This window comes from Phalacrocorax aristotelis, chromosome 10, assembly GCF_949628215.1.
Source record: "Phalacrocorax aristotelis chromosome 10, bGulAri2.1, whole genome shotgun sequence".
Lineage (NCBI taxonomy): Eukaryota > Metazoa > Chordata > Aves > Suliformes > Phalacrocoracidae > Phalacrocorax > Phalacrocorax aristotelis.
Window position 1 is genome coordinate 1,329,021 of NC_134285.1, and position 27,147 is coordinate 1,356,167.

General features: G+C 45.6%; 2 protein-coding genes across 19 annotated transcripts in view; one reads left to right on the plus strand and one right to left on the minus strand.

Moving 5' to 3' along the window:
• Positions 1 to 779: 779 nt before the first annotated feature.
• On the minus strand, positions 780 to 22,462 carry LCMT1 (leucine carboxyl methyltransferase 1). 3 transcript variants are annotated; one of them, XM_075104591.1, is made up of 11 exons: positions 21,898 to 22,075; positions 20,601 to 20,692; positions 19,895 to 20,016; positions 18,278 to 18,354; positions 17,556 to 17,617; positions 8,941 to 9,043; positions 6,946 to 7,066; positions 6,059 to 6,160; positions 5,551 to 5,642; positions 3,425 to 3,522; positions 780 to 1,711 (listed from the first exon to the last, which is right to left on the minus strand). In XM_075104591.1, the coding sequence occupies exons 1-11, from the start codon at positions 21,993 to 21,995 to the stop codon at positions 1,689 to 1,691; spliced, it is 990 nt and encodes a 329-aa protein (XP_074960692.1). In that variant the 5' UTR covers positions 21,996 to 22,075; the 3' UTR covers positions 780 to 1,688. The 3 variants fall into 3 exon arrangements, with proteins under 3 accessions (XP_074960692.1, XP_074960693.1, XP_074960691.1); XM_075104592.1 differs by lacking the exons at positions 3,425 to 3,522; positions 21,898 to 22,075 and adding an exon at positions 22,388 to 22,462; XM_075104590.1 differs by lacking the exon at positions 3,425 to 3,522.
• Positions 22,463 to 22,529: 67 nt separating this feature from the next.
• ARHGAP17 (Rho GTPase activating protein 17) overlaps positions 22,530 to 27,147 on the plus strand; it is a 48,269-nt gene continuing 43,651 nt past the window's right edge. For 15 of the 16 annotated variants that reach the window (XM_075104594.1, XM_075104593.1, XM_075104596.1 and 12 more), the window contains exon 1: positions 22,541 to 22,694. In XM_075104594.1, the coding sequence (XP_074960695.1) occupies positions 22,642 to 22,694 (53 nt within the window). In that variant the 5' untranslated portion in view covers positions 22,541 to 22,641. Of the gene's footprint in view, positions 22,695 to 27,147 lie in introns of all 16 variants that reach the window. The other variant, XM_075104609.1, reaches the window with a different exon arrangement.

A 27,147-nucleotide genomic window follows, 5' to 3' on the forward strand; every position in this document is an offset into this window, starting at 1 on the left:
AGCAGGCAACTGCCGTGGGAAACCACCCAGTGGCAAACCCTACAGCCCCCAGTGCCAGCTGCTGGGCTCAAGAAGGAACTTTGACGGTGAAGTGAAAAAACGAGGCGTGCCTTTCTGGTCTCCTGCATCTGCAGAGAGAAGGGGTCAACACTACTGCAGGCGCAGCTTGCACATACCTCTTAATAGGAGAGGGGCACAGATAAGCCCAAACATCTAAAATGTGCAGGCATAAGCATACCATTGATATTGTTATCTAGGAAGCAAAGGTTATAAGCTCCTTTCATAATTGCAGAGAGTCCATCCCTTCCCTTTGGGGGCAGAGAGCTATGCGAACACTTGCAAGGACCGCGCACAGCACTAACCAACTGCTGCGTTTCTGTGCCTTGTCATTTAAGAAATCAGCTTGATGCAAATGTAACAGGAGGCGGCCTGTAGCTACCAGTGACTAAAATCGGGGGCTGAGAGAGAGGAGGGCAGTGAAGGGAAGGCCGTTTCTTTTTACTGCTTCTGTTCCTCTGAAGTTATGACCGTCACTTCCAAGAACTGTTTATTTTTTCTGGTATCTCAATAACCTCCTTCCCTACACCTCCGGTCCCAGCCCACGCCAACTCTTTCCAAAGCCAGGTATTCTTACAGCAAGTCACATACAGGAAGAAAATGGTTGCTTGTCCTTGCAACTGCTTTAAAAAAAAAAACAACACTCTTGGTGAGGCAGGAAAACTGTAGTCACTGAATCAGATATAAGTAGGTAATTTCTAATGAATAAGACACTAGTCAAATTACAAATACTAAACATTTATTATTTTTCTCATAGGGAGGTTGCAAGATTCAGTTTCAAACAACAGGGCAAGGTCTTTTGTTGCTGTTGGGATTTCGTTTGTTTCTTTTAAGGGGAAAGAAAGAAGAATGAGAAACTGGTGTAAAGATACTACCAGAAGCAGTGCAAATTTAGATTAATTTCTTTCTCACCTCTACCCGCCCAGTGCTGAACTGCCAAGCTAAGCCCTTCCCAGTTAAATAAAGCCTACTTTACCATCAGCCAGTTTCTTGTACATCACTGAACAAGAACCATGGCCCTCCTTCTTCTTTCACCATTCCCCTACAAGAACATACCGAGCACAGTGACAGCCTTGTATCGACAGTAAAGCCTGGAGATAGCTAACACGGTGACGCTTCTTAAAAATTAAACCTGAACGGAATGAAAATTAAGAAAATTTAACCTTCATGATCAGACGTGCACAGTGCAGAGATATCCAGTAACGCAGCTCACCAGCACTGATTTTTCCAGCTTCCTGCCACAAACACATTTTACACACCCACAATAAGACAAAAGAGGAAAATCATAATCCAAGAACACTTTACTCTCAGTTTTAAACTAAGGAAGGCAAGCTTTTAAACAGGGGTTACTGACATCTTGTGAAAGTCCGTCATTACGTATCTGGGAACGGGAGGTGAGCCTTGCCTCGTAACAACTGCTCACAATGGGCACAAAAAAGATTCCTTAAAACTACCAAAAGCCAACAGGACAGTCAACAGCAGCAGCACCCCTCGCTTCTGTACTGGCGCCGCCTACACAGATGCGCAGACTGAAGCTGGCACATGCAAAGTCCCATCGTTCCTGCGATCTTGTCTCAAGTAGAAGGCAGTCGCCGTGGCTTCTGGGCCCGCGCTTCCCTCGAGCAAATACATTAGAACGTGATGTTCGCAAGACCTGTTTGAAAAGAAAGGGGGATGGGGGAGAAACAAGAGTTTACTCTCATACTACCCGTACTTCACTACTAGCAGGAGAATTAAGACACAGGAAAAAAGATGCTTTGAGAATTTTTTTAAACTTAAATGTAGAGGATTTAGTGGCAGGAAAGGTAATTAGGGAATGCACTGATCTGTGCTTTAACCCTTTTTTGATTGTGGTAGAGCAATTAATTTGAATAAGCCAATCTCAATGAGTACTGAAGTTATTCATGGCAGAAGGAACAACACAGAGGCTGCTGATGAAGGAAGGATCTGCCCATGAAATTAAAAAGAGAAAGCTGGGAAAAGTACCATTAACAAGGGCAGTAAATTCACTCCGGATAAAGACAAACTGGTTTACATTATGGCATATCCATGGAGTAGACTTTTGATTGTCTCCTTTGGGACTTGTGTTTTTTGACTTCTAAGATATGCTGCGTCACTTAACCTCAGTACACAAAACTGTCCTAAATACTTTTCTAATCACAGCAAAGAATAATGCTGGAGACCCCAGGAATACTGGCTACTACGAGTAGGTGAACTCCTTGGCCTTAGCTCCTCTAGAAATAAGTTCAGGCATCACTTCTTAGCCATAAGAAATCAAACAGAAAACGTGCATTACTGCAGCTCAGAAGCGTTACGGTTGTCAGATTCAGGTCACCAACCACCACAAGCCAGCATCTCTGTTACAGCAGCAGCAACAGGGCACTGGAGATCCAGCTTTATCACCTGCATCAGGTGCTTTGCTACTCGGGCTGGCTGAGATATAGGCACAACTTCAGCACTGATTCCATCTAGTCACACTTGCTAAGGAACAGCCAATGAAATCTGCTCTTGAATAGTGCTTTGTCAGGAGCAAGGGAAGGGCGGAGAAGGGGAGGAGGAAGATAGAAGCTGGCAGCTAGAGAAGTTTTCTGGAAAGACTGAAGTCCCTGCAATTGCAGACAGAAGCAGAGATACACTGTGCCTGCAACAGAGTTGTCCTCCTAATTTGGACAAATAATGGCTGCAGGCATCCATCCTTCACCCAAACCACAATTCTTCTGGTTTAATTATTTCTTCAGCAGCAGCACTATACATAATGTCACAGAAAGCATAAACAAAGTCCCTCTGTTCCAAAGAAATTCCGGTCTAGGAGAGACAGAATTCTAAGAACAAAAGGAACATTTACAAGAGTTAACTTCAGAGGAAGTTTTTTTCCCCCAGGAGAAAGCAGCAAGGAAAACTTAAGTCTCAGATGGATGTAAATGGGGAGTGCAGAAGATTGGGCTAAGTAATCCAAATTTATTTTTATGTGTATGTTGTCAGGACACTGTGATTTCATATACTGTGTGCCCATATGGTAACTTTACATGCATAGGATTTGTAAAGCTTTCAATTAGCACTGATAGTATAAAGCAGGCAGTTATTTAAAGTAACCCATACGGCATCTTTCGCTGTAAAAATTCTAACTCCCCTGTACTGGACAGGCTTCCTGTGGCGCAATTCAGACGCCTATAGAAACCCTCAAAAGGCCATGGAGAAACAGGCACGAGACACCACCTGGGAGGTGCTCCCAGCGCCAGCAACAACAGAAGCAGACCCCATTCCTGCTACAGGGTACTTCTATCGCACATCTGTTGCATGTAGTCCCGGCCTTTCCAGGTAAGACTTCAGTGTGAAGGGTCATCTCCTAGATGTGGGGGAACATTACCCAGATTACTGCTGTCCTTTGAAGCCCAGCAGATGCAGTAGTGCTGCATTAGTTGTTCGAACAGTTCCTTTTCATCTAGGAATTCAAGTCCTTCTATTCTGTAGGAATAAAATAAAAATTGTGATTCAAGCTGGAGACTCAATACAGTTTTTAATGTACTCTTCACTCCATAGGAGTGGAAACTACAGCCAGTAAAGGCAGTTACCTTTACTGCAATTTAATAGTTATTTGTCCATTAGGAAGATACCACCGCTACTCCTAGCCTTTGCTGTCAACGTGTGACACAAGTGACCCACAAGACGTTTTCAACTTCTCATCGCTGGAATTTCACGTTCCAGGACTAGCCTGTGTAACTTCTCACAAAACCCAGTATTTCTCTTCTAACCCCTTTTACTGCATGTGTCTGGTCTTGCTGGATTTAAGTAGACACAAGAGTACAGCCTAATGGAAGGAGCTTTATCTTTACCAACAGATTACAGGGAACAGTTGAAGACAGCATTTTCTCCAGACAATCACAACAAGTCCATATTATGCCTTGGAAGAGTGATGGGTACACCAGTGCAGCTTCTAACAACTCTCCCACATGAGCTCATGATGAAGCACAAACCAAATGGTACATTTAAGATCTGAGGTTTTGTTTCCTAAAATGGTTCCTACCTAGGATTCTTCAAGTAAAAACTTTGAATGTCTTCCACTAAACAAATGGGAGAATTTCTCCCAAGCTGTACACGCTTTAAAAAGTTTAACCTGGCACATTCCTCTCCCTCACTCTAGATTACTTGAATAACAGTTTTCTTTTCCACGCTAAATATTTGGAAGGGCTGCCACTGAGGTTCGAAAGAGGCTGAGGGGCAAAAGTTCTTAAATGCAGTCACAGATGTGCAAGTGCTGCAGAAGAACACTTTTGTTAAGATTTTTATAAATAGAAAGCATTATTTGCCTCACTAATACGAAGGACAGAGTTTACGTAACCTATTTCTTGGCATTTGGAAGAAGTGGAAGCAGCTGAACAGCTCTAAGGTAGTCAAAAACGCTGCAAAAAAAAGTACAAGCTATGTCTCTCGACAAGTGCCATATGGTACAATCACACAGTCACCATTCCTATTTAAACAACCTATGATTTTCAGTCTCACCTGTTCAGTTCCATGGTTTGAGAAATCCCCATATGTGAATACTTATTTTGACCAGGGTAACTTGTTCAGCTAATTCAAACTATAGTTAATGAATGACTCATAGCAATTCACACTTCATATGATATACCTAAGAAGTTTCCCCCTTTTTAGCTTCTCTTTAATGCAAAAAATCTAACAAAATCCATGCAGATTACTGTTATAACAGCCTTTAGTTATACCCTCTAAGTACTAAGCTCTCTCTACAGACCCAGCAGTCCAGCTCATGAACATGGCAAGAATGGAAGATGCATCAATCTGTTAAGAGACAGCCAGACCGCGCTGTGGGCACGCCTCTCCTCTCTCTCCCTCTTTGCTTGCGTAGTATAATAGGTCACAGCACTAAACTACTGCCCTGACCTTGGGCACTAAGCTTGGCTCATTACCTAAATATGCTGCCAAGGAAGAAGGGAGGGAAGAACAGGGCTGGCCATTTGCCACCCACTTGTAGTAAAAAAGCAAATGGGTAAGTAATCTCACCTAGGCCTACAAGACCAGAGCAAAGACCTGGTGTCATCACCCTTGGGGACATGAACAGTGGCTGCCTGTTCTGAGTGTATTTTAGGACTCTGCTCCAGCCATCTAGTGTTGTGGAGGCTGGATGTTCACACGAAATGTCTTAGGTACTGCAGAAACTCAAACACGGCATTTCCGTAGCATCTTTTAGCTGCAACTTTCTGTCATGAGATGCTTTATACTGCACCCAAATAAATCATCACCACTGCTAGTCTACCTCTGGCAGAAATAACCCTCTGGATCGTTCCTGTCGCTCCAGGCATTGTCCTTAAGGCTCTGCAGAGCTTCAGACTCGGGCACATTCTGTCTGTCTAGCTAGCGTCTGCCAGCAGCCTCCTCTCTGTTATACTCGGGGATCCCATACTACACACATTGACGTGAACTACCTTGAAAATGGCATCCGAAGATGACTTTTGGCCGCGAGCAAGCTATCAGTAATACCTTTTGACATCAGCCTGTGGCAAAAAGCTGTACACTTTCATCATATCAATGGCACGTGCAGTCTCCCAGCCATTTAACAGCAATCGTTCCCTCTGTAAAATAAACAAGCAGCACAGTTTTCAGAGGACTGGAGGAAAAATACCAAAGAACAGCTTTTCCCCCTAAGGATTTTCTAGGCCATCTGCTTGACCTGTTCTTTGAAAAGCTCTTATACTCTTTTCTAAGCTGCTAACCTCTGCGCAGGGATGATAGTGGGATAGATGGAGCTGCGCTCTGATCTGCTGCAGGTGTCGCACAGCTACTGAAACTAAGTGATGTCGAGCAACCACGGCACTGCTAATAGGGAACCACTGTACCACGGGCAGGAAGGGGTTTCAGTAGGTCGCAGCTGCCCACCCAAACCTGCTTTGGTTACTGCTCTGGTTACAATGCACGCCCAGAGGCAGAACCTGCACACAGGCGAATTAAGTTTTACATCAAACACGCCCAGAGCTCTGCACCCCTTTACCTGAGAGTCCAAGGATCTGCAAACTTCCACTCCAGCCAGGTTACACTGTCGTCTCTGCAAGTTCTCAATCATGATCTGTCCAAACCGGTCCGTCATATTCACCTCAGGTAGAGAATGAGACAAAAGTGTTCCCCCTTCCGAAAAGAATGTAATCGCAGTGAAAAGCAGTAACTTGGTTAAACTCTTGAATTGTCTGTGTCATAAAACGTACAGGATAACATTGAATAAGTTTCACATACTATTACACCAGGACTCATCTCCCACTGCCAAAACCTCCTCAGCTACCTCATGTTGACAGGGCGAGTGCCAGTTTAACGGCGACAACGCTACCGCCTTTGCCGACACTGGGACTCTGCACTGAACACTGGCTCTGCTTTAAGTTGTCAGCGACTTGGTTCAGCTCTCTAGCGGTGATTTACAGCTTGGAGGATCCTGTTACTAATTCCTGGAGCCACCCAGTTCCCCCGAGGCAGCATTTTGCTTCCATACAGAGAAGCTAAGTTCATGCTGACGTGATTTTTGCTCCACTTTGTCAAAGAACACAGAGAGGTAATTATGTAATGCTATACACTCATTTCCAACATTCAGCACAATTTCTTTTTCCTCTGTCTTATCTAAACTGACATTCTATGGTTTTCCCCACATATGGATTAAGCCTCAGTTCTTTCGGTTCAATATAATCCAGCAATTGTCTTGCAGAACAGCTATATTCTTCACAATGAGCTAACAGGTCTACAAAATAGAACACATTACTACAGAAATTCAGCAGAAACCGCTGTCTATACAAAAGGGTATGGCCCACTCTTACTTTACAAGCAGAACTCCCACTTTCGAGAGCAATTTTTATGACAATAATGCAGGTCTAAAAAATGCCATTTGTGTTTTACCTGCTCATAATTTATAAACATCGCCACTGGAAAAGTGCTTGCTGCCCACTTTAAAAGATTTGCAGATTGCTGCGGTGTCATGTAAACCAGTACACACTCCGCTACCAGAAGCGTTGGCAAACTTTAAAACAAAAAAAACCAAGAGAACTATTTGTAGCAAAAGAACAAGAAAAATCTATAAAGAATTATTACCAAGCAAGTAATTTCATGTTCCCAAAAATTCTTAAGAGCTACCCTTTTCATGAACTAGACATTTAAGAGTGAATGAAAGCACTTCATCAGGTTGATTGGAACTGGGTTTTCTGGCAGTCGACAGGGGACTCCGGTGGTTACAAAACAGAGATATTAGGAGGAAACAATCTCCCCTAAGTCAGCCGTGCTATGAACATGGACGAACGTGTATTCTGTACGTCTCCTCTGAACTGTGATAGCGTGAACTGGAGTGCATACTAAAATTCATTTTGCAGAAGAACTGTACCCTCCATACACAGTCCATACTCTTTTAGAGATCAGTAAAATTGGGAATAAAATACAAATTGAAAAATAAATGTTTTCTCTTTAAAAGAAAGTTCTAAGAAGAATTTTGATTAGACAAATTTTTTCAGTGTCTGTAAAACAGGCTCCACATATTATTATCTAGCAAAATGCAATCTATAGCTTGCACGTTGCCTCTTCCCCCTCCATCCACAAACCCCCCAAAATAGACATCTACACAAGTAACTTTCCTTAGAATTACAGAGTTTTCTTTTAATTGCTAGAATGAACAGGAAGAAGAAAAGTCACTAGAAGCAGGAGAAATTCTACACGGAGCAGCTCTGTAGGCAAGCAAGGCAAGATTTCAGAAGATGAAAGTGTAAAGATTTAAATGGCAATTTGATGCATTCTGCTTACCCATATGCTCTCTCCCACCCAGCCAGATAGCCGCTATTTATATATCTTATATTTGAAAGGTATGTCCATCATCCACTCTAAAGACTTAAATCCTGCCCCCTCCAGAAGCCTAATGCTTGAACAATAAAATCCCAGATATCAGCTTCCGGAGCTAAGTTCTCAAAGGACTCCATGGCAATCACTTTAGCAAAAGGTCTAGGGAACAACAGGGGTTTTAAGTGCAGGCAGTAGAAAATAATTACAAAGATAAAACTCTGAAATAATTTAACATTGACAGAATTATTCTTCATTTTACCAGCTAAGCTCCCAGAACTCTTGACTCATACAGCCCTTACAATAGGGGTGGAGGATGCTCACTGAGCTAGGTACTGCCCATCAGTCAGCTTCACAACCAAATGCAACTGAACCGACTCTTAAAGAAATTTATGACATTTTGACACATCTCTAGTTCAGAGATTCCCCTTGAATAACTTAGGATTCTATTAACTAGACTTCAACCAAATTCAAGCAAGGGGTAACTCTTTCAGAAATCTCTGAGAGAGTTAAATTCATGGAGGAGAGAGAGAAAACTCCTATGAGCTCTGAGGCAGAAAATGGCTGCTGCAGGAACTCATCCCATCCAGGGCAAGGGAGGGGGGAAGCGAGAAAGAATTACAGCTGCCTGCCCTGCAACAAGAGCCTTAACTTGTATGAAAGGATGATACACTCCAAAGAGAACCAACTGCCAGAAACACATTCACAGAAAGCCAGACTTTGTTCCCCTTGGCGTTTTAAGAACAAGAAGCAAATAGATCTGTAATGTTTGATCTTCTCAGGAAGGATGAAGATGCGATTTGCAGAACAGACTATGCAGGGAACAACCTTGCTTCAGACTTGGAACTACTGAGCAGTCACAGCAATGCCAGCCTGCTCGGCTCAGTGAGCTGTGTGAGGTGTCTGAACAATTCCTTCTGCTCAAAGGGCTCAGGAAAAGGTAACCATGGAAATAGCATAATGAGCACGGGATGCAGATGCTGTATGCCCAAGCCTGACTTTCCTCTCACCAGCACGATTCCACAAGCCCTCACCAAAAAAATAACTACCAAAAAAATAATATAATCTTACTGTATATCCAGGTTATGTTTCTTTAGCTTTTCCTCCAGATCTGATGAGAAACGGAGATCTGCTCCTACTATGGAATATCGACTGGAGTCTAGGCTGTGAGAATCTGCAAGTTTAAAATTTTGAGAGACTAATGGTTACAAATAAGAGGGATGCTGAAATTATAAATTAAAAAAATTTACATATGAATTTGAAGTCAAAGTTTGATCTGTTATACCTAACAATTAACAGTAAACTCTTCTTTTTAAAACATTCATTTCCCTTATACCTGACTGTTGTGGTTTACAGATGGTGATATACCAGCATCAGACTCTGCAACAAGCCTACTCGTTCACTCCGCAGCCACCCTAATGCGGATAGGTTATCCCATCCGTTACCATGGTTTCAAGGAATGCAGAGAGAAGAAAAATGTAAAGATTAAAGGCAGATTTTTCGGTTTGTTTGTAGAGTCTTTTTGGATGACCCAACCTACGTACATAAGGAACTACATAATAAAAAGGTTCATCAATTCCTGAAAAACTAAGTTAAGAGTAACAATGTTCCAAGTATTAACACCAGATATAGCTATATTAACTAACAATGCATATAGCTATGTAATATATATGGGTATCAGACACAGATTTGGTGGCCAAAAAAGATTGGCCCATTCAGCCTTTTCATATGATCTAGCGATGGTATTTAAGTGTGGGGTCAAATCAGAAAAGGTATTCAGAGAACCAAATATTCACCCTGGGATACAACAGGCAGCAAGCTCCTGTAAACTCTGTCCAACGCGGAGGAGGAACTAATACTGACGTCAAAAGACGCTTTGCCGTTCCAGCAGAGCTCTAAGGAAGCCAGCGGCCACACGAGCACCTTGCTACCAGTAATTCTGACAACCAGTTGCAATCAATTCAGCTAGATGAGCCCAGTCCCCACAGAAAGTGTTTTACAAACCCACTTAAAGATGTAAAGTTCTGTAGGCTTACATTGGATTGTTCTTTCACGCCTTAGCTCTGCTAGAGTGAAGTCACGAGGATAAAACAGCACATAATTTTCCCCCTCTTAACATACGAGCGTGACAGAGCACGCAGGAAAATAAGTACGCTAAACTGTGAAAAAACCCAGAGTGAGAGTTTAAAGGGGTCTCGCAATGGCCAGTCAGCACCCGCCTACAGCAGCAAGCTCTGGCACAGCTCCATTTGGGATCCTGCTGCAGACAGACACAGCTCCTGAACTGGAGCAGATGTCAAGAGCTCGGTGAAGAGAGAAAGAGAAGCCAAGTGGCTGAAGAGACAGGTTGAAAGGGGTTTTCCATTTCAGGAGAGGAGGAAAAAAAAGAGGGGGGTGTGTGTGGGCAATTTATTAAATTAATCAGTGCTTCAAACATTCCGGAAGCGGTACCTCCGTTCAGTTTTCAAGTGACCAACTGTTTGAAAACGGCACTAGCAAGTGACAGTAGCCGGCTTTCTAGCAACATTTCTGAACAGATACAGGAACCAGAACAGTTCAGGCAGAGAGTTAGAGAAAAAAAGGGAGAAAAAAAAAAAAAAAAAGAGGTTGTGCGGCAAATGATTCAACATTTTGAGTCAAGGCTTTTTTCCCATGTGCATGTTCTGTAATAGCTTTACTACTTCCCACACCCTTCTATTTAAGTTATTTCATCAAGGCCATGATAATGGCATTAAAAAAAAAGCCACCAAAAAACCCCCACCACACACTGGAAAGTATTTATATAGTGATCGGCCCGCTGTTCAGAGATACAGCACAGTAAGCATCAGTCACCACTATTAGTAATTAATGCAGTCTTCTTGTCCATTGACCCGGACATACTGGTACGTTAATTACAACCAGAAATAAACTACACAAATTTTTAAGCAATCTGGTATCAGACATAGTACAAACACTTCACCAGAGGTGAGAATAAATGCTCACACCATCTTGATTCAAGCATTTCTGTCACTGAAGAGCAGGAAAGAGCGAAACCTCTCAAACCTTATGTTAGAAAGCTGTCCTTCACAATGGCACAAATCTCAGCAATCAGTATGGCTAATGTTGGTTTTAATACTCCTGTATATGCATGAGCAAACCCCACAATTTCTGTTACGCCCTGACGTGGTGGGAGAGGGGGTGGCCAAAGGAAGCAGCCCGGGCGATCCTCAGTGCAGCCCAGCACAGATGTTTATGGAGACGTGGGTGGCGGGCAAGCGGCAGTCAGCAACCACGTAGCCACAGCCCGGCCACGCCAAGGTACCGGGTGGAAAAAACCCGAACGCCAAACTAGAACAGGTTTCTTTAAGGGTGATTTGCCTCAGTGGAAATATTCTTTAAACCCTAAATCCAAGTACACTTAATGCCTTGATACAAGACTCTTGCAGCAGAAACTCTTAAAAGGCCAAGAAAGCTGATGAGGAACGGATTATCTTCCTCCCTTCAGAAGCCTTTTCCTCCAAATGCAACCGCTTTCCTCCCGTTCCCAGCATCCAGGCTGCCTGGTTCTCCTCCTTTGGTCCATTCAAACAGAATGTACTTGTTCCTCCACACATTTTCCTGCCAACTTCCCTCGACTCTCCATTGATGGCTGTTGGCAAACACAGCCACAGATAGTACCAAGGCAGAGCTGCGCACACGTTATGCCCAAGCTGATACTATCGCTAAAAATTGTACGTTTTAAGCATATCTGAAAGCACTTCATTAAATAGCTCCACAATTAATACATTCCAACATTTACAATTAATACTTTTATCTTGAAGGAAGTCTTAGTGAAAAACCATGAAATTTACACTAGTCATTTTTAAAATGCAAAAAGAAAGGCAAAAGGAAAAAAAAGGAAGAATAAAGAGTCTAAGCTAAGCCTCTTCCAAACTTCCTTGTAAAATTTTCTGCTAGCTTCCATCTTTGGCCTACACATGGCATTAAAAAACCCTTTCATATATAAAGTCAAAAGGATTAAAAGATCATACTTAACTAGGTAAACAACTTCAAAATTTTAAAATCACACTGGCAACCACTCCATCACCTTGCACGTGGGCAGCAGAGACTCGCTCGTTGCAAGGCAACGGCAGCTGATCATAGCTGGAATTGCCACTGTTCTCAGCCTGGAGGCTAGAAGTCAAAGTACGGCCATAAACACCCCAGAAAATAAAGTGCTGTGAGCTCATGGCCTGGCACCAATTTCGATTTTATTGCAGTTTGATGCTCTAAGTATGAGAATTTGCAAACATGCCGCCACCCTGACAGAGCAGCGTTGGTGCAAATCTATTTTACAATTCTTGCCCATCTAGAAAGCAGCTGAAAAAGCAAGTTTCAGCTTGGTAGCACAGTCACATGGTCTCCCTTGATTTCTTCTTACGAACAAGAATCATAGAATCATTTAGGTTGGAAAAGACCTTTAAGATCATCAAGTCCAACCATTAACCCAGCACTGCCAAGTCCACCACTAACCATGGCTCTAAGCGCCACGTCTCACATCTTTTAAATACCCCCAGGGATGGTGACACCCCCACCTCTCTGGGCAGCCTGTGCCAGGGCTTGACAGCCCTTTCGGTGAAAAAACTTCCCCAATATCCCATCTAAGCCTCCCCTGACGCAGCCTGAGGCCGTTTCCTCTCGTCCTGTCACTGGTGACTTGGGAGCAGAGACCGACCCCCCCCCTCACTCCAGCCCCTCTCAGGCAGCTGCAGAGAGCGAGAAGGGCTCCCCTCAGCCCCCTCTTCTCCAGGCTAAACCCCCCCAGCTCCCCCAGCCGCCCCCCAGCACACTTGTGCTCCAGACCCTGCCCCAGCTCCGCTGCCCTTCTCTGGACACGCTCTGGCCCCTCAAGGTCCTTCTTGTCCTGAGGAGCCCAAAACTGGGCCCAGCATTCGAGGTGGGGCCTCACCAGTTTAACTGAATCAATATTTTTTGTGTTAAGAAAACCCTACATTTTTTCTTACTGAAATCTTACTCTTCCAAAGGTGTCTGCCATAGTGACCTCCCCACAGACAACAGCCCTGTGCCCTCTATCAGATCTCTGCCGCTGCCAGGAGCGCTGCTGCCTTCCCTCCTGGCCGGGCTGGAGAACGCCACCCATGCCACACTAACACGCAAGTCAGCAGCAGTTTTCAAATAAATAGGGCTCCTTGTTGTGACGGAGGCCACCCGTCCTAATGCTGGCACAGCCAGCAGCATTTGGTGGGTTAACCCCTTGAAAATCCCATATTCCAAGCACTAATTCCCACCCAGAGGCCAGCATCTCCTGTTCTGTTTTAGCAACGTTGTTTGGTCACAATGCTCTTCTCTAGAGCACGGAGCTACCTTACGGTTTTCTTTGTGATGCTCTCACTCAGCATATTCAGTTACGGACATGCGTCTCTTGTACTTGTCTGAAATGAAGGTTTGAGAAATACCAGGTTCAGATTTCATGTGAGAAATACAAGGGAGGGGAGAGGGAAGGAGAGAAAGGAGATGACCCCCATCACTCCAGCCCACCCCATCTACCCAACACAGACTCTCTCAGCCTAGGTGCACACTGCTGTTACCCAGGCATAACGCAACAGGGAACGTTCTGCTCTGGTCATAGCACTTGCATGTACAGTTACCATTACTTTTGGCACAGAAGTAACAACGTAAGTGGTTCCAATTTAGACAGCATTACAATAACTGAACAGCAGCAGGAGTTGCTTACAGTTGCCTTTTGACCTGACTGCAATAAATCTTTTCTTCACAGAAGCACGCTACCAGCAAGTAAATGCTCCGTTTTATGAGAGTCTTCAGGCACGCACCCACTACCTTAATCCATCTGCTGAAGCAGCATCACAGGCGCACGAAGCACAGTGTTCCCTCTGCTACAAGAATTCAGAGTTCTTTTCTTACTCCCATCTCAGATTAGCGAAACAATTTCCTGGAGGTTTTCCCAGAGACAGCATGCAGGATACTACTGACTCAAACTGATTTCATTAGGATTTTCATCCTAAGGGATCTCTGGCAGCTTTACAACCAGCCCATACAGCCTATTCTGCAGGCTCACAGGCATGGCACGGTATTGGTTCCACTCAGGTTGTTTCCACCTACAACATCAGAACAGGGTATGTGTTAAATCACAAAGACAGTTTATCTTGACAGCGCAGGATCCTCCCCAGCGCAAGGTGGGTGAGTCACCAAGGCAGCAACAACCCCATTGTCTGTGCTGGGTCACAAGCAAGTTTGGAAACGGAGGGAAAAGCAAGTTAAACCAACTGACTGCCAAAGCTGGACTAGACAGGGCCAGAAAGGGTATGAGTGGCACCCAAAGGTAATAGTTTACTGAAGGGTAATTTGCACTTGCAAGAAAGCAAAGGTGGAGCACTGACTTCCCAACACTAGCAACTGTACCATAAACCAGATAGTGCCACTGAACTTTGAAAACAATTTAACCTGATATTGCCACAGCAATGTCAAATTACTGCACAAATTCACTGCTTTCCCCTGGAGACCTAACATTCCCTAGGAAACGGCAAAGCTGTTCAATGACTGGTGTCATCTTGCAGCATTCAAGGGCAGAGGCCACAAATATCTATACTTGAATCGCAAGCCATGCTGTCATTGCTTTTTCTAAAGGGCAAGCAGAAAGCAGATGTTGCCCTGAAGCCGATAAAGTTGTCTATTAGCACTAGCTTCATGAAATGAAAACATTTAGCAAGAGAAGAAATGCACTAAGAGATCAAGAATCATGCCAATCGATATTACAACAACTCAAAAATGAAATTCCAAAGCATCTCAACAAATTACTCCTGGTATACATGAGACAGCAGTGTGGAGCTGACTGGGGGGGTGGAACACAACAGGATGGGACAACCTCCCTCCCTGCAATTCTAAAATCCTGGTCCACATCCCCACCCCAAACACCCCCAAAATGAGTAACATTTCCCTAGCTGGAAACGCTGCTTCATGATGCCCCACTACAACCCCTACGACAGGTGGTATTCCCAGAACACTGCATCAGCCTAACAGCTGTAGTGGCTCCAAAGGCCCCCCTAGTATGGTATCCTGCCCCTCGGAGATGCCAACAGCAGCTACCTAGGGAAAACGCAAAGAGAGGGCAAGTACGTACTACTTATGCTGGCATCTATGTTGTTTTCTACCTTTTTTCTAAGAATCCTTAGATTTTATTAGGATTCCTGGACCATTACTGAGCCAACATTTCCATGTATCTATTTATTATAACGCCCAGATCTTGTACGCAGCCAGCAGCCTATCATTTACATGTGAGGCACAAACTACTCCTTCTACCCATGTGCATCACTTCATATTAATCACATTGAATTTATCACCAAGTCACTAATTTCACAAGATTCTTCTGCAGTTCTTTACCACTCTGAAGAGTTTGGACTTGCCAACAAGCTGCCACTTACTAGTCACTCTATTTTCCCAATCATTTCTCAGTGTTGAGCAACAACATATCCCTGAGCACGGCTCTCCATCTCCCTCCATAATGAAAACTAACAACATATGCCTACCCTCCATCCCCAGCTCTTTATCCATATGAGAACCATTCCTTCCACCCACAACAGCCACGCAATTTATTTGGCAAACTCTGGTAAGGGACACTGTCAAAACACATTTTTTTAATTCAAGCACTATATTAACTGGATGTCCTTTTCCAATGTATCTGTTGACTCCTAGAGAGAACTCCAATAGGTTTGTGAGGCATAACTTACCTTTACAAAAGCCACGCTGACTCTTTCTCAACACATTATATTATCCCTGTGTTCCACTAAGCCTGTCTGTCAGAGTTACTACTAATTTGTCCCGTAGGCACATCAGCCCTACTGGCTTGTGGTTCCCTGGATTTCTCCTGGAGCCCATTTGCGTCACAGCCACCACCTTCCAGTTCTCAGGTACTAAGACAGTTTTAAAATGAGAGGGTATATACCAGTTAGTAGCTGAGCTAATTCACTGTCAACTTCCTTCAGATCTACAAGAAATCTCTATTCCTCTGTTTGATTTGTCTACTCAGTCCACAGCCTCTTCTGGTGGCGCTTCCACATGAAGCAGTGCCGTTAACATGTCCTTAAGTGAGAGTTCCCACATGGATTTCACTCGAGCTGACTGTGGTTATCGAGTGCCAGTTCAAACTGGGATTCCACAACAGATTTCCACCATCTCCAAATACCTGGACATCCCAAAGATCTCGGTGCAGTAGAGCCTACATCACCCGGGTTACTGTAAAATGGCTCCCCTAAAGTATTTAAAACCCAGCACTTAGAGAGAACGAGAAACAGCTTTAGAGAGAAAAGGCACTCCAGTACATTCAAACAGTGATACATTAATTGCTGTTGACTGCTGTGACTTGCTAATTAGTAGCTTTTGATTACAGAACACTGCTGCGACTTGGTAACTCTGCAGTTGTTTTGCTGTCCTAGATGTAGCCACAGCTGTCCAGTAACACAAACACTATCAAACCCTTCTGACTGACCTTGCATTAAGGACTTTTTAGCAGTGCTTATGCAGCCTATGTCACTGTGTATAAGAGATATGTTGTAAGAAGGGCTCCCAGCTGAAACACGGTGGTACTTCAGAGCCCTTTTTTCTGAGACGGGGCACAGGGCTTTCATCTTTTGTGATCTGGATGGCAGAATTTGCCACTGTACATTCAAGTGACATCTAAAAGGTTGGTAAGACAAGACCCTCGAACACGCAGCAATAAAATGTCCGTAATATCCATAAACACACACAGTCAAGTCAGCGTGTGGCAGTACTCTGATCCAAGTTAAAGCATGAGAAGAGCCTTGGGGTGAAGCACCTACACCCTGCCACTGGCAGCACTGGCACAACTCCTCACTCTCTGTACTCCTCCTCACTCTTTGGAGGGCCCTTCCAAGCTCTCCAGATCCTCAGCTAGATTGTGCTTACAGAAAGCACCTACGGATGTAATCAGATCAAGGAACACAAGACACTGCCAGCTCTGTTTTAGGATCACCTCTGCTAACACAAATTAGTATCATAGATGCATAATTACTGTTCCTCCTAGAGGGTCCAAAGCAGCTATTGTGGCCCAGTATCTGCCACTCGAGCACTGAAAACATTACTCAGCGGAATGCAGGCTTTTTTCCATGAGTACAGAGGTCTTTGAATTACAATCCTGACAGAAACATAACGAGGCCCTAAGCCAAGAGAGAACAACCACGCGACACCACCTGAATCTAGTATCCTCTTAATACTGAAGTGCAACAAATGGCACTGGCTCCTGAGAAGGGACTTTGCAGGCTGCGTTTCTTCTGTGAAGACTTTGCTAAATGTAAAGACTTGTGCTCTTAATAAGACAGAAAGAAGATACAGGAAAACACTCAATCGATATTTTAATCCAGTATACATGACTATCAGTAGCATTTTTCCTTTCTGTGGCAGAAAACATAACTTAAGCTACAAGCAAGAGAAAGGAAAAAACCCAACAACTTTCTGGCAGAATAAAACAACTTCAAGAGAAGACATTTCTAACATGACACAGAACAAATGGGCAGGAGTCTGTATGAGAAGAAAAAAGCCTCTTTTCCCTCCCAATTCTCTGTCCAAACAGCATTTCAAACATTAAAAGCCTGCCCACATAGCAGAACAAAATGATCAGAAAAGTTTTAAAAAGTGCTGCAGTACATTGCTGACTTATTTTTAAGATGACTCACCTATTAGAAGAGAGTCCCCTGAATGGGATTCCATAATTGGTTTTGACAGGGGAGGTTTTGATCTGTGGGAAGAAGGAAGAAGCATCTCTGAGCAGTTAAGCTTGTTTAACAGTGTGCTTACAATTTTTTTTAACAATTATATCTGTGTGTGCGTGTATTAAGAACAGACAAGAGAATACCTCTGCCCTCTACTGGAAATGAAAACGTTTGCAAGCTAGACTTAGTAATAAGTTGCAGTTGAGTTTTATACCAAGTAACTCTCAAGTTTTGAGGTAATCTTTCAAGAGAAATCCAGACACTCGCTTCAAGTATCCTCCATAAGCCTTAATGCATTCTTTCAAACAGAATATTCACGTATAGTACAAACTATCCTACCTCTCTAACTGAACATGCAAGTCTGGGAATTTACTGCTGGCTTCAACAGTAAGAGAAGACTTAATTGCCTCTAATCATCATGAGGCTTCCCCTGCCCATTATATTTTACATAATTAAGAATAAAGTCTCTTTGCCTCCCTAAAGCTCCCACATACCAACTTCTCCAATCTGGAATAGTGGCTGCACAGTCACATGGATGACTTGGCCGCATCGTGAAACCTTTATTCTAAACCCTAGAGCATGAAGAGTTGCTCAGCAGAGAGATAAAATAATTGTGGCTTGCAGTTCATGACATTTTGCTGAATTACATTCAGTTGCACACAGCTAAACATAAGCTTTATACTTACTTAATATTATGTATTTTTCTTGCAACTATCATTGGAAAATCCACTTCAAAATATTTTCTAGGGAGAAGATTTTCATCCTGAGAATTGGAGTAAGACTCGAGAATTAGGGACATTCTAGTTCCACATGCACATGACAAGAAGATACAACCTTAACTCCTAAACAGTTCCATTTTAGTTTACACTGGCATTTGTAGCAGTAGTATAACTTCATGTCCCACAGCTTAAAAAAAAAAAACCAACCCCAAAAGAGTTGAGACACATTAGAATGTCCTCTAAGGATTAAGGAAATTATTTAATGTTTCACGTAACACAGCAATCCTAGACACTAGGTCACTGAAACATATATTCCAACATTATTAGGATCTAGAGGAGCACGGCAACAGGAAACTATTATGCCATTTCCCATGCATCTCCAGTATATTCTTCTAAGGAACGAATCGGAGACATTTTGCACAGGTTTACACAGAAAGCGACCACATTCCACAATCTGTCCTCAAGCTGACAGCCAGACTGCACGCGCTCTACAAGCATGTCAGCATTCCTCTACCACAAAAAAGGGGGAAACCTCTTCATTTCACGTTGTCACTATCTGATGCCCTGACAGATGAGCTGTAGCAAGTTTCTCCCTATGCAGCAATCCTTTTGTGATGGATATGTACTGCTAGTTCTAGCTTGTCAACCTCATGAATTTCTGAACACTAGATTAGATCAGCAGTCCTAAAGCGCTCGGTTAACTGGGTCCCATCTTCTCTACGTTAACTATACCACACCTGCTCTTTACAAGGAGAAAGAATTGGAATTGCAGGTCCTACTTTAGCTTTTAAAATCACTGTTACAGGAAAATTAATAAAAATGCATATTGACATAGTTTTCGTAGGACTGCAGGTAAGAAAAAAGCTTCACATCTCATAAAAAATTCATTATTCCAGAGGTGGACTTGGCAGTGCCAGGCTAATGGCTGGACTCAATGATCTTAAAGGTCTTTTCCAACCTAAATGATTCTAAGGTTCTATGAATTCTGACCAAGCAAAATGCAGCTGGCCTCTGTGGGCTTTATTCCAGAAACTGCATTTACAAATGGCAACACTAATGAGAAGACAAGGTGACTGAGAGGTGTGTTCACTCCGAACAGCACTACCATGTAATATCCGGCTAATCTCAATTTTTGTGAATGACGTACATGCATACAAACAGATACATATATATTTACATATATAAATATCTCAGAAAACGTAAATAGAGCCTGTACAATCCTGTACTTTGGTACCTTATCCTCTTTTAATACAGGATAAAAAAAGTGAAATCTTTAGGCTCAGAGAGAACAGCAAAATGTGGAGTTCAGGCTCTGTCCCTGAAAGCCCAGCAGAGGTCAGCTTTGTGTCACACACTTTTTGGTAAAAACAATGAAAGGCCCAGCCCCTCCTGCGCATGGAGGTCTAAAGGTACCTAAACTAATTCTAAGCAAGCTGAAAAGTGAGGCAGACCGGCCAGGGCAGTCAGCCTTCGTGGCACACCTTGGCACTGTACTACAGAACACAGGACCCATCGGCCCTCACGGAGAAGAGCTGCAAATGCCCACGCAAAGCTGTGTCTCCAGCCACTCCCAGCTACCGTTACCTTTAATCTCCAGAACAGGGTATCCATGCCAGCCCCAAGATTAACAATTTGACAGTTGCATTCTGTCTTCTTTAGAAAAGCTTTAATCAGATAACTGACTCCATGAACACGAGCATAATAGCCTGTTAACAAAAAATAAGTTTGTTTTTAATTATTGTTTTCATATAATACTTGACATTTAACACTCATTAAGATTTTTAGGTAGTCTATTTAGGAAACAGTGTTTCTTAGGAAGAATAACGTACTTCTTTTAAGATACCTAAGCGGTTTGGTTTTTTTTTTTATTAATAGCAGAATCTGATGCACTGATATTGCTTTGGTAAACAGAAGTTTTAGTCAAGGTTCACCTCAAAGTGAGCAGAATAACTCTAGCTGGGGTGCACACTTTGGGAGAGACCAGAGCTGACATACCCAGCTGTCCTGGGCCAAACCAACGTTTCTGACTGCCTTGTAGGGATTACTGCACACTGAGGCATGGAGACATCCCGTTCAGAATACAGAAAGCAAAGGGCAAGAGTTTTCATTTCAAGAATGATATTTAAAAGATCAGATACAGCATGGAATTATTACTGAAAAGAAAACTTGTCTCATTCTTTTACACATTTCTTACGCTCCATAACACCCAGTATACTGAGTCAGGTGCTCTTCAGGACCAGTTAAAGAACACATTTGTGCTGTCCTCACTCAAGTCCACGTGCCAACTTGCCTCTGTTGATTTCAGGAGCTTTTCTCTCTTTAGCTTGTCTCACAAAATACTGGATGTAAGGATCCTTCCAGTAGCCAACGCTTACAGCAAACCTGTCCAGCAAAGGGAAAAAAATAAAGACAATTATGAAAAAAGGCCACCAAGATTTACTCTAAAAGACACACAGGCTGAAAAGGTCACCCTCTGACCTGGGGATGTACACGCAGTCAAAGTTTAAAACCCCTGTTAAACGCGTGGAAGTATCTCAATTAAGTTATAGAAAGTCTCGTAAAAAATGTTTGCTCTCGCCGCATTAAACAGGGATCTTTTTAATGGCCTCTGCACTATTTGATGAACTTCTGCAAATGAAGACCCTGATCTCAAGTATATCCTCCTTGAGGACCCAGCAAACAGAAGAACTGTCTTACGTTCCCCCGACTGCACACAAGGCGTGCCGTACTTCTACACACTGTTACGCTACGAGCTGCTTGCACTTACTCCAGAGCTTCTACCTATCACTTTAACACCAGCAGTGCTATTCTATGCTAATAGAACTTACTAGTTTTACAACTGGTTTGAAAAGGTAACCTGTCAAAAACAAACTCAACCACCCAACGATTTACTGCTACACCAACAACAAAGGAGAGAACAAAAAGCCAGCAATAACAGAAGTTAAATCCACATCCATGCACAGTAGGGCAACACCACTCCTCGTCCTCCCAGCACCCACCCTCCGGAGAAGGTGAAGCAAAGAATTCTGAAAAACATCAAGGTGTTTTTTTTTTTCCTGAGATAGCAAACATCAGTGAAATTTCCCATCCCTATCCCTGTTAGGCAGCATAACTGCAGCTATCCCCATACGCTGTTTTATAAACAAACTCTATGTTGAAAATCAGGCAGGTGTTTAATAACAGGACTGGAAAGTTTATGGCAAAGCTGAGGACTGCGGCTGCCGCTCCGTGCGGAAAGCTCGTTCGCAGCGAACACCGCCCTCCCTGCGGGGAGCTCCGGCCACGTTTAGGTTTAGCCCCCGGCCCAGCCCGCCACGCGGCTGTGTGTGTCCCGGGCAGCCGGCCCTCGCAGCCCTCGGCCCCGGCGCACACGAAGGGCCCCGGCCCGGCAGCACCTTCCAGGGGCGGCACCCGGGACAAGAAGGGGCTCTTCCTCCTCTCCTCCAGCCCGGTTTCCCGGAGCCAGGCCGGGCCCCCCCCACCAGCACCGCCCCAGGGCCGCGGCACGGTGAGGGGGGGGACATACCTGAGAGGGGCCGGGCCCGGCCCGGCGCCCCCCCGCTTCCCCCCTCCCCAGACACCGCTACCGTTTGCAAACGGACGCGTCCTCGCACGTGCCGCGGACCGCCTCGTCCGCCTCGTCCAGGCCGGCGGCGCAGAGGGGGTCGCGGGCAGCGGCCGCCATGGAGGGCCGGGCCCGGGAAGCGCGCCAGGCCGGGCCGCCCGCCGCCCTGCCGCCGCCGCCCCTGCGGCCCGCCCCGCGCCGCCCCTCATTGGGCAGCCTCCGCGGAGCGGCCCACAAAAGCTCGGTGGCGATTGGCTCACGACCTCGTCCGTTCTTATAGCGCCCAATGACAGAGTGCAGGCCACTCCACCCCGCCCAGGAAACGGCGGCGGTACCGCAAGGGAAGCCGGGAGAGGTAGTCTTGGGGGACGCTCAGCGGTAACACCGCGGTGAAGGGAGGGACAGGCTCCGGGGCTGTGCGCTCCGGGAGGGGCGGGCCCCACGTACCGAGCCCGGCCCAGCCGCCGCTCCCGAAACAGAGAGAGAGCGGTGGGTGGAGGAGCTACCCTCACCCCGCCGAACGCCGACATCCGGGCCTCGGGCGGGACATCCGGGTTTCTTCACCTGCTCCGCCCCGCCCACCTAGGGACCCGGCTGTTCCCCGCGGGCACGTGACGGGGTGGGCGGGGCCGGAAGCGGCGGCGGGTTCCGGGGTGGGCGGGGCAGGTGGTGCCGCCGGGAGCGGGAGGAGGCGGCGGCCGGGGCGGCGTGTGGTGGTGGAGCAGCAGCGGGTGCCCGGCTGGGGGCCGGGGGAGCGGCCGCCGCCATGAAGAAGCAGTTTAACCGGATGAAGCAGCTGGCCAACCAGACCGTGGGCAGGTGGGCGCCGGCGGCGGGGCCCGGGCTGCCGCGGGAGGCCCTGTCCGGGCTGGGGCTCGGGCGGCGGCTCCGCTCCGCTTCTCCCTGTGGGGCCGCGGTGCTGAGGCGGTGCCGCTGCCGCGGAGCGGGCGGGGGCTGCCCGGAGTCTCGGCCTGGGCGGGGGGCGGCGCGGCGGGGCCTTTTGGGGAAGAAAAACTTGTGTCGGCTCAGAGAGAATCCGACGGGGCGGGGGGCGGCGGAAACCCCCTGCTGCTCGGGAATTCAAAAAAATAAAAAAAGCACTAGGAAGGTTGCGGTGTTCGGTCTGGGAGCCGGGAACGGGCCTGGGGTGGGGTCACCGCCGTAAAACGGCGGGTCGGCGCCGGGGACGGGGGGGAGCCGGGGGGGCAGGGGGAGCCGCGCCTTTGTGCTGGCGAGGAGGGAGGGAGAGGCCCCTCAGGGGCTGGGGGATGCCCGCGCGCCGGTGTACCAGTGTGCTGGCGGGTGTACCGGCTGCGGGCCGGGGGGAGCGGGGGCGGGGGCTCTTCGGGGCTCCCCTCGGCCCCCGGGCGATTCGCTGTTGCTGTGGGATTGCTCTGCCCCCGGCCCCGCGGAGCTATTTGCGTTCTGCCCTTCCTGTCTGGGTTTTTGTGACTTTCATTTCCTTTGTGACTGTCTTAATATCCAGTTACTTGATGGACTTCTCACTCTTTTTTCGCATTTAAGAAGACTTCAGGGCGCGCATCCTCTGCGACTTGCTTTTAACAAAGCAGAAGCCTTGTAGGTATGATTGCCATCCATTTCCAGACGTCAGAGTCTTGGAAGGTCTTTAGCCTGATTTTGTGGAAACAAATCTGTGCAGAGGCACCAGGGTGCCCGCCTGCACCTCTTCTGGGTGCGAAATATGCAAATGTAACTTCACTGCGTTTCTAGTCAAGTTCTATATTTCTTTTTTTCCCAGAAACGCCTCTCTTCTGTCAGTGAAAACCTCATCTGAAAGTATGTACTCATACTGAAAGTGTAAACTTTCATATTATCTGAGGTTATACTTTCATGGCCTCCACTCCAATAACACACTTAATACTTGTTTATTTTCTTTGGGGCCTGCATATGTATAAAACAGGTCAAGTGTGTCAGCTAATAATGGCTAAGTAGTAGATTTTTGACAGGGCGTTTGTGTTGCTGTAAAAGCGAGCATGACTTCCGAAACAATCTGGTGCCCTTTCATTCCCATTTCATACGAAGTAATGGATTTTTTTTTTTTAAATTGTCAGAGTGATTATTGGCATTCCCTTTTTGCTTGCGTCAGGCTCGCAGCTCCAAATCCCAAGTGGAATTTCAAGTAATCTGCATTCTCTTGAGCAGGATAAACATCTCGGGCTACTCTCTGCTCCAAGGGGAAAATCAGAATTAAATCTGGAGAGCTGTTTGTAGTCGCGTAGGCGTTGGGAGGTTTGTGATGACCTTTGACTAAGTGCCGCGGAAGCCGGTGGAAGCTGCGGCCATCGGTCGTTCCACAGCGGAGGTTCGCGGGTGTGGTTGTCTGCGTGCGCGGTTATTGCTCACGCTTCTTCCCCAGGTACTCCGCTGGTGCCGTAGCAGCCTGCGTCCGGAATAGTGAAGTTCTCTAGCTTCATTAAAACACAGACCAGTACCTATAATTGTTTTTCATTAAACATGATTTAAAATTATGCTGGCTCGTTTGTTTTTATAACCTTAATATTAATAGTTAGCTTAAACTCTGGTGCTCTTTGCTCTCTTAGTGAGCATTAGGTGCTCTAGGTGTCCCTGCTCAAGCAGGGGGTTGGACAACATGATCTCCAGAGGTCCCTTCCAACCCCCACCGGGCTGTGATTCTGTGGTTAAGTACAAGCACATCCTTATTGGCTCTGTCTTTGCTTATAGAGTGTTTTTTAATATCACAGTATCTTTAGTTGCATGGATTCTTTACCCAAGAACATGCAAACTTTTCTTCTAATTGAGTAGAGGTGGGAAGGCTCTGAAGAGAGAGGGTAGTCATAAAGTTTTGACCAGTGCTTGTTGCCTCTCACATATTATTTACATCCTCGTGTTTGTAATGCTTTGAATGAAGCAAATTGACCCTTCCAGGGTCAGTTCTAGGGCGTGGTTTGTGTAGTCTTGGTAGCACGAGGTGGTACTTACTCTTTTGTTGTTGACCTTAATATTTGTGTCTTTCCAAGAAAAAAAGTCTTCAAAGAAAGATGTGTATGTAATTGAAATAATTTTCATCACTGTAAATCTTCATTAATTCTAATGAAACTCAGGAAACTGAGTTTCTGGATGTGATTTGGGGATGGGAGGGAAAGAAACAAAACTTGGGAGGTTTGTGTTGGCTCTCGCAGTGGACGGTCCTGGCAGGTGAAGGAGCTGTAACAGCGGAAACTCGGTGAAGACAGCTTTATGTTTCCCAGAGTGCAGCGTATTCGTGTGCACAACCGAGCACTGTTTTTCCCCAGACCTGTTTTTTCTTTAGTCTTTTTAGATCATCATCACAGTGCTTTTATCTGACTTTCAAGATCCTGTTGTCGGTAAAGAGGCTGAAATCGATCCTTTGTATTAGGTGGTCACTTAGAAACCAACAGCCTTTTAAAGAGTAAGTGCTTTTGGGGTAGTCAAATCCCGCAGTCTAGTGAAGACTCTGATTTGATTAGAGTCAGAGATAATTTCTGGAAATGCTTCTGCATCGGTTCTCCTCCAGCTGGGGAGACGAGAGGGATGTCTCGGCCCTGCAGCGCTGAATCGGGAAGTCGAGCATGGCTAGACCGATCGGTGTACAAAGAAGGAGAAATGGTTCGCTCTACAGTTTTCATAATAGCTAACTTGAAAAATGTTTTGTTTCAAGAGGTATCAAATGTGCTATTAAAATTATTTGGTGACTAATACTACTAGCCTCCTTACATTTCACGTACCTGCCAAGCGTTCAGATAGTCACCGGGGTCTTATTTCATTTCCCAAAGTAAAATCACTTAGTAGTGAAAGGTTTGTGATTGGTTTCACTTGCAAATATCAGGCTGAGGTTTGCAAACCTTGGGCAGTGCTGTGTCCTGTGGCTTCTGCAAGCGCTGCACAACTCATGGGAGATGTGGGAGGTGCGACGGTCATCGTTGAGCAGGGTCCTGCAGGCAGCGTTAGCAGGGGCAAGCGTTTCTGGCGCTGGGTACCAGCACCAGGAGGGAACCATTTCAGTTTTGTGGCGTTGAAGAAAAAAGCGGGGGGAGGAAAAAAAAGGTTGCGGTGTGCTGCTTATCTGTCGGTACTTTTTCACCTTGCTGCATTCTGAGAAGATGGATTTATATTGCATTCATGTAAGTCATTTATTAGCTTTTTATAGTTGAAGAGAATGAGGAAACAAATCCTATGTCCGAAGGACGCTTCTGATTATGTAAATGGATTGGAGAGGTGCAGCAGTCAGTATTTCAAGAGCCCCTGCACCGGTGGGAGATGGAGCTGGTGAATAAACCGCCCCGCAAGAGAAGCGGTATCTGGAGGAGCAGGCTGGGGGTCAGTGCTGGGGGTCGTGTCCCCTGCTGCTGCGGGCTCGCCTGGGGCACCCGGGGCGGTGCGTGGGCTGCCCGCTCCCATCTGCTTCCCCGGGACGTCCACCCTTCCACGTAATCTGCTGCTCCGCTGGGTGATCTTTAGCTGGCTGTTGCTTTTCGTGGTGGTGTATTAGGAAGGGACGTTTTCCACTGCTCTTCTTTTCACTCATTCAGGGCTTTTTTTTTTTTGACCATAATTGAGGGGTGGGGAGAAGAGGCACGTTATCATGAGGTCAGCAAACCGTGGTTATGCCTCAGTGATGTGCCGTAACCGTGGGTTTGTTCCCTTCAGCAAAGGGACATTCAACTCTGAAACAGTTCAGGATTTATCCCGTTCGGCTCACCGTAGGTATGAGTGATACCGCCTTTCTTACAGACGGCTTCCAAAGGTTGGCACCCTTGGCCTGTGCCACGGATCTGCGGCTTGGGATCACAGAAGCAGCTCCTCAGCGTGAAAAATAAGAAAAGATGGGTAAGAGCTTCATTAAAGCAGAGGAATGGTATTTCTGGGAAGCCTAGGAGTCTGCGTGGACAGTATTATCTAGAATTATGAAATATACAGAGGAAACTTATTAAAGAGGGGATTAGCTGAGCGGAACAGGATTCCACCATAATTAATAGATGTGTTAAATATTTTGCAGCAATTACCTTCCGGATGTTGTTGGATGCCTTAAGACAAGTATTCAGTCTGCCACAGAGTACTTTATGTATGTGACAGGTTTGTTGTAAGTGCTGCAGGTGTGCGAGCAAGCCTGTCTACCGAGGGGAACAACTGAAGTGCTGCTGAACCCGTACAGTAAAATATCAATTGCTCATCTGTATAAACCAGGAGGAAAGGGGGAAGCGAAACAGTATGTCTTGTCTGTCATTGGAAACTGGCCATTCGAGCACTGGTCCCTCTAGTTCTGTGGCGG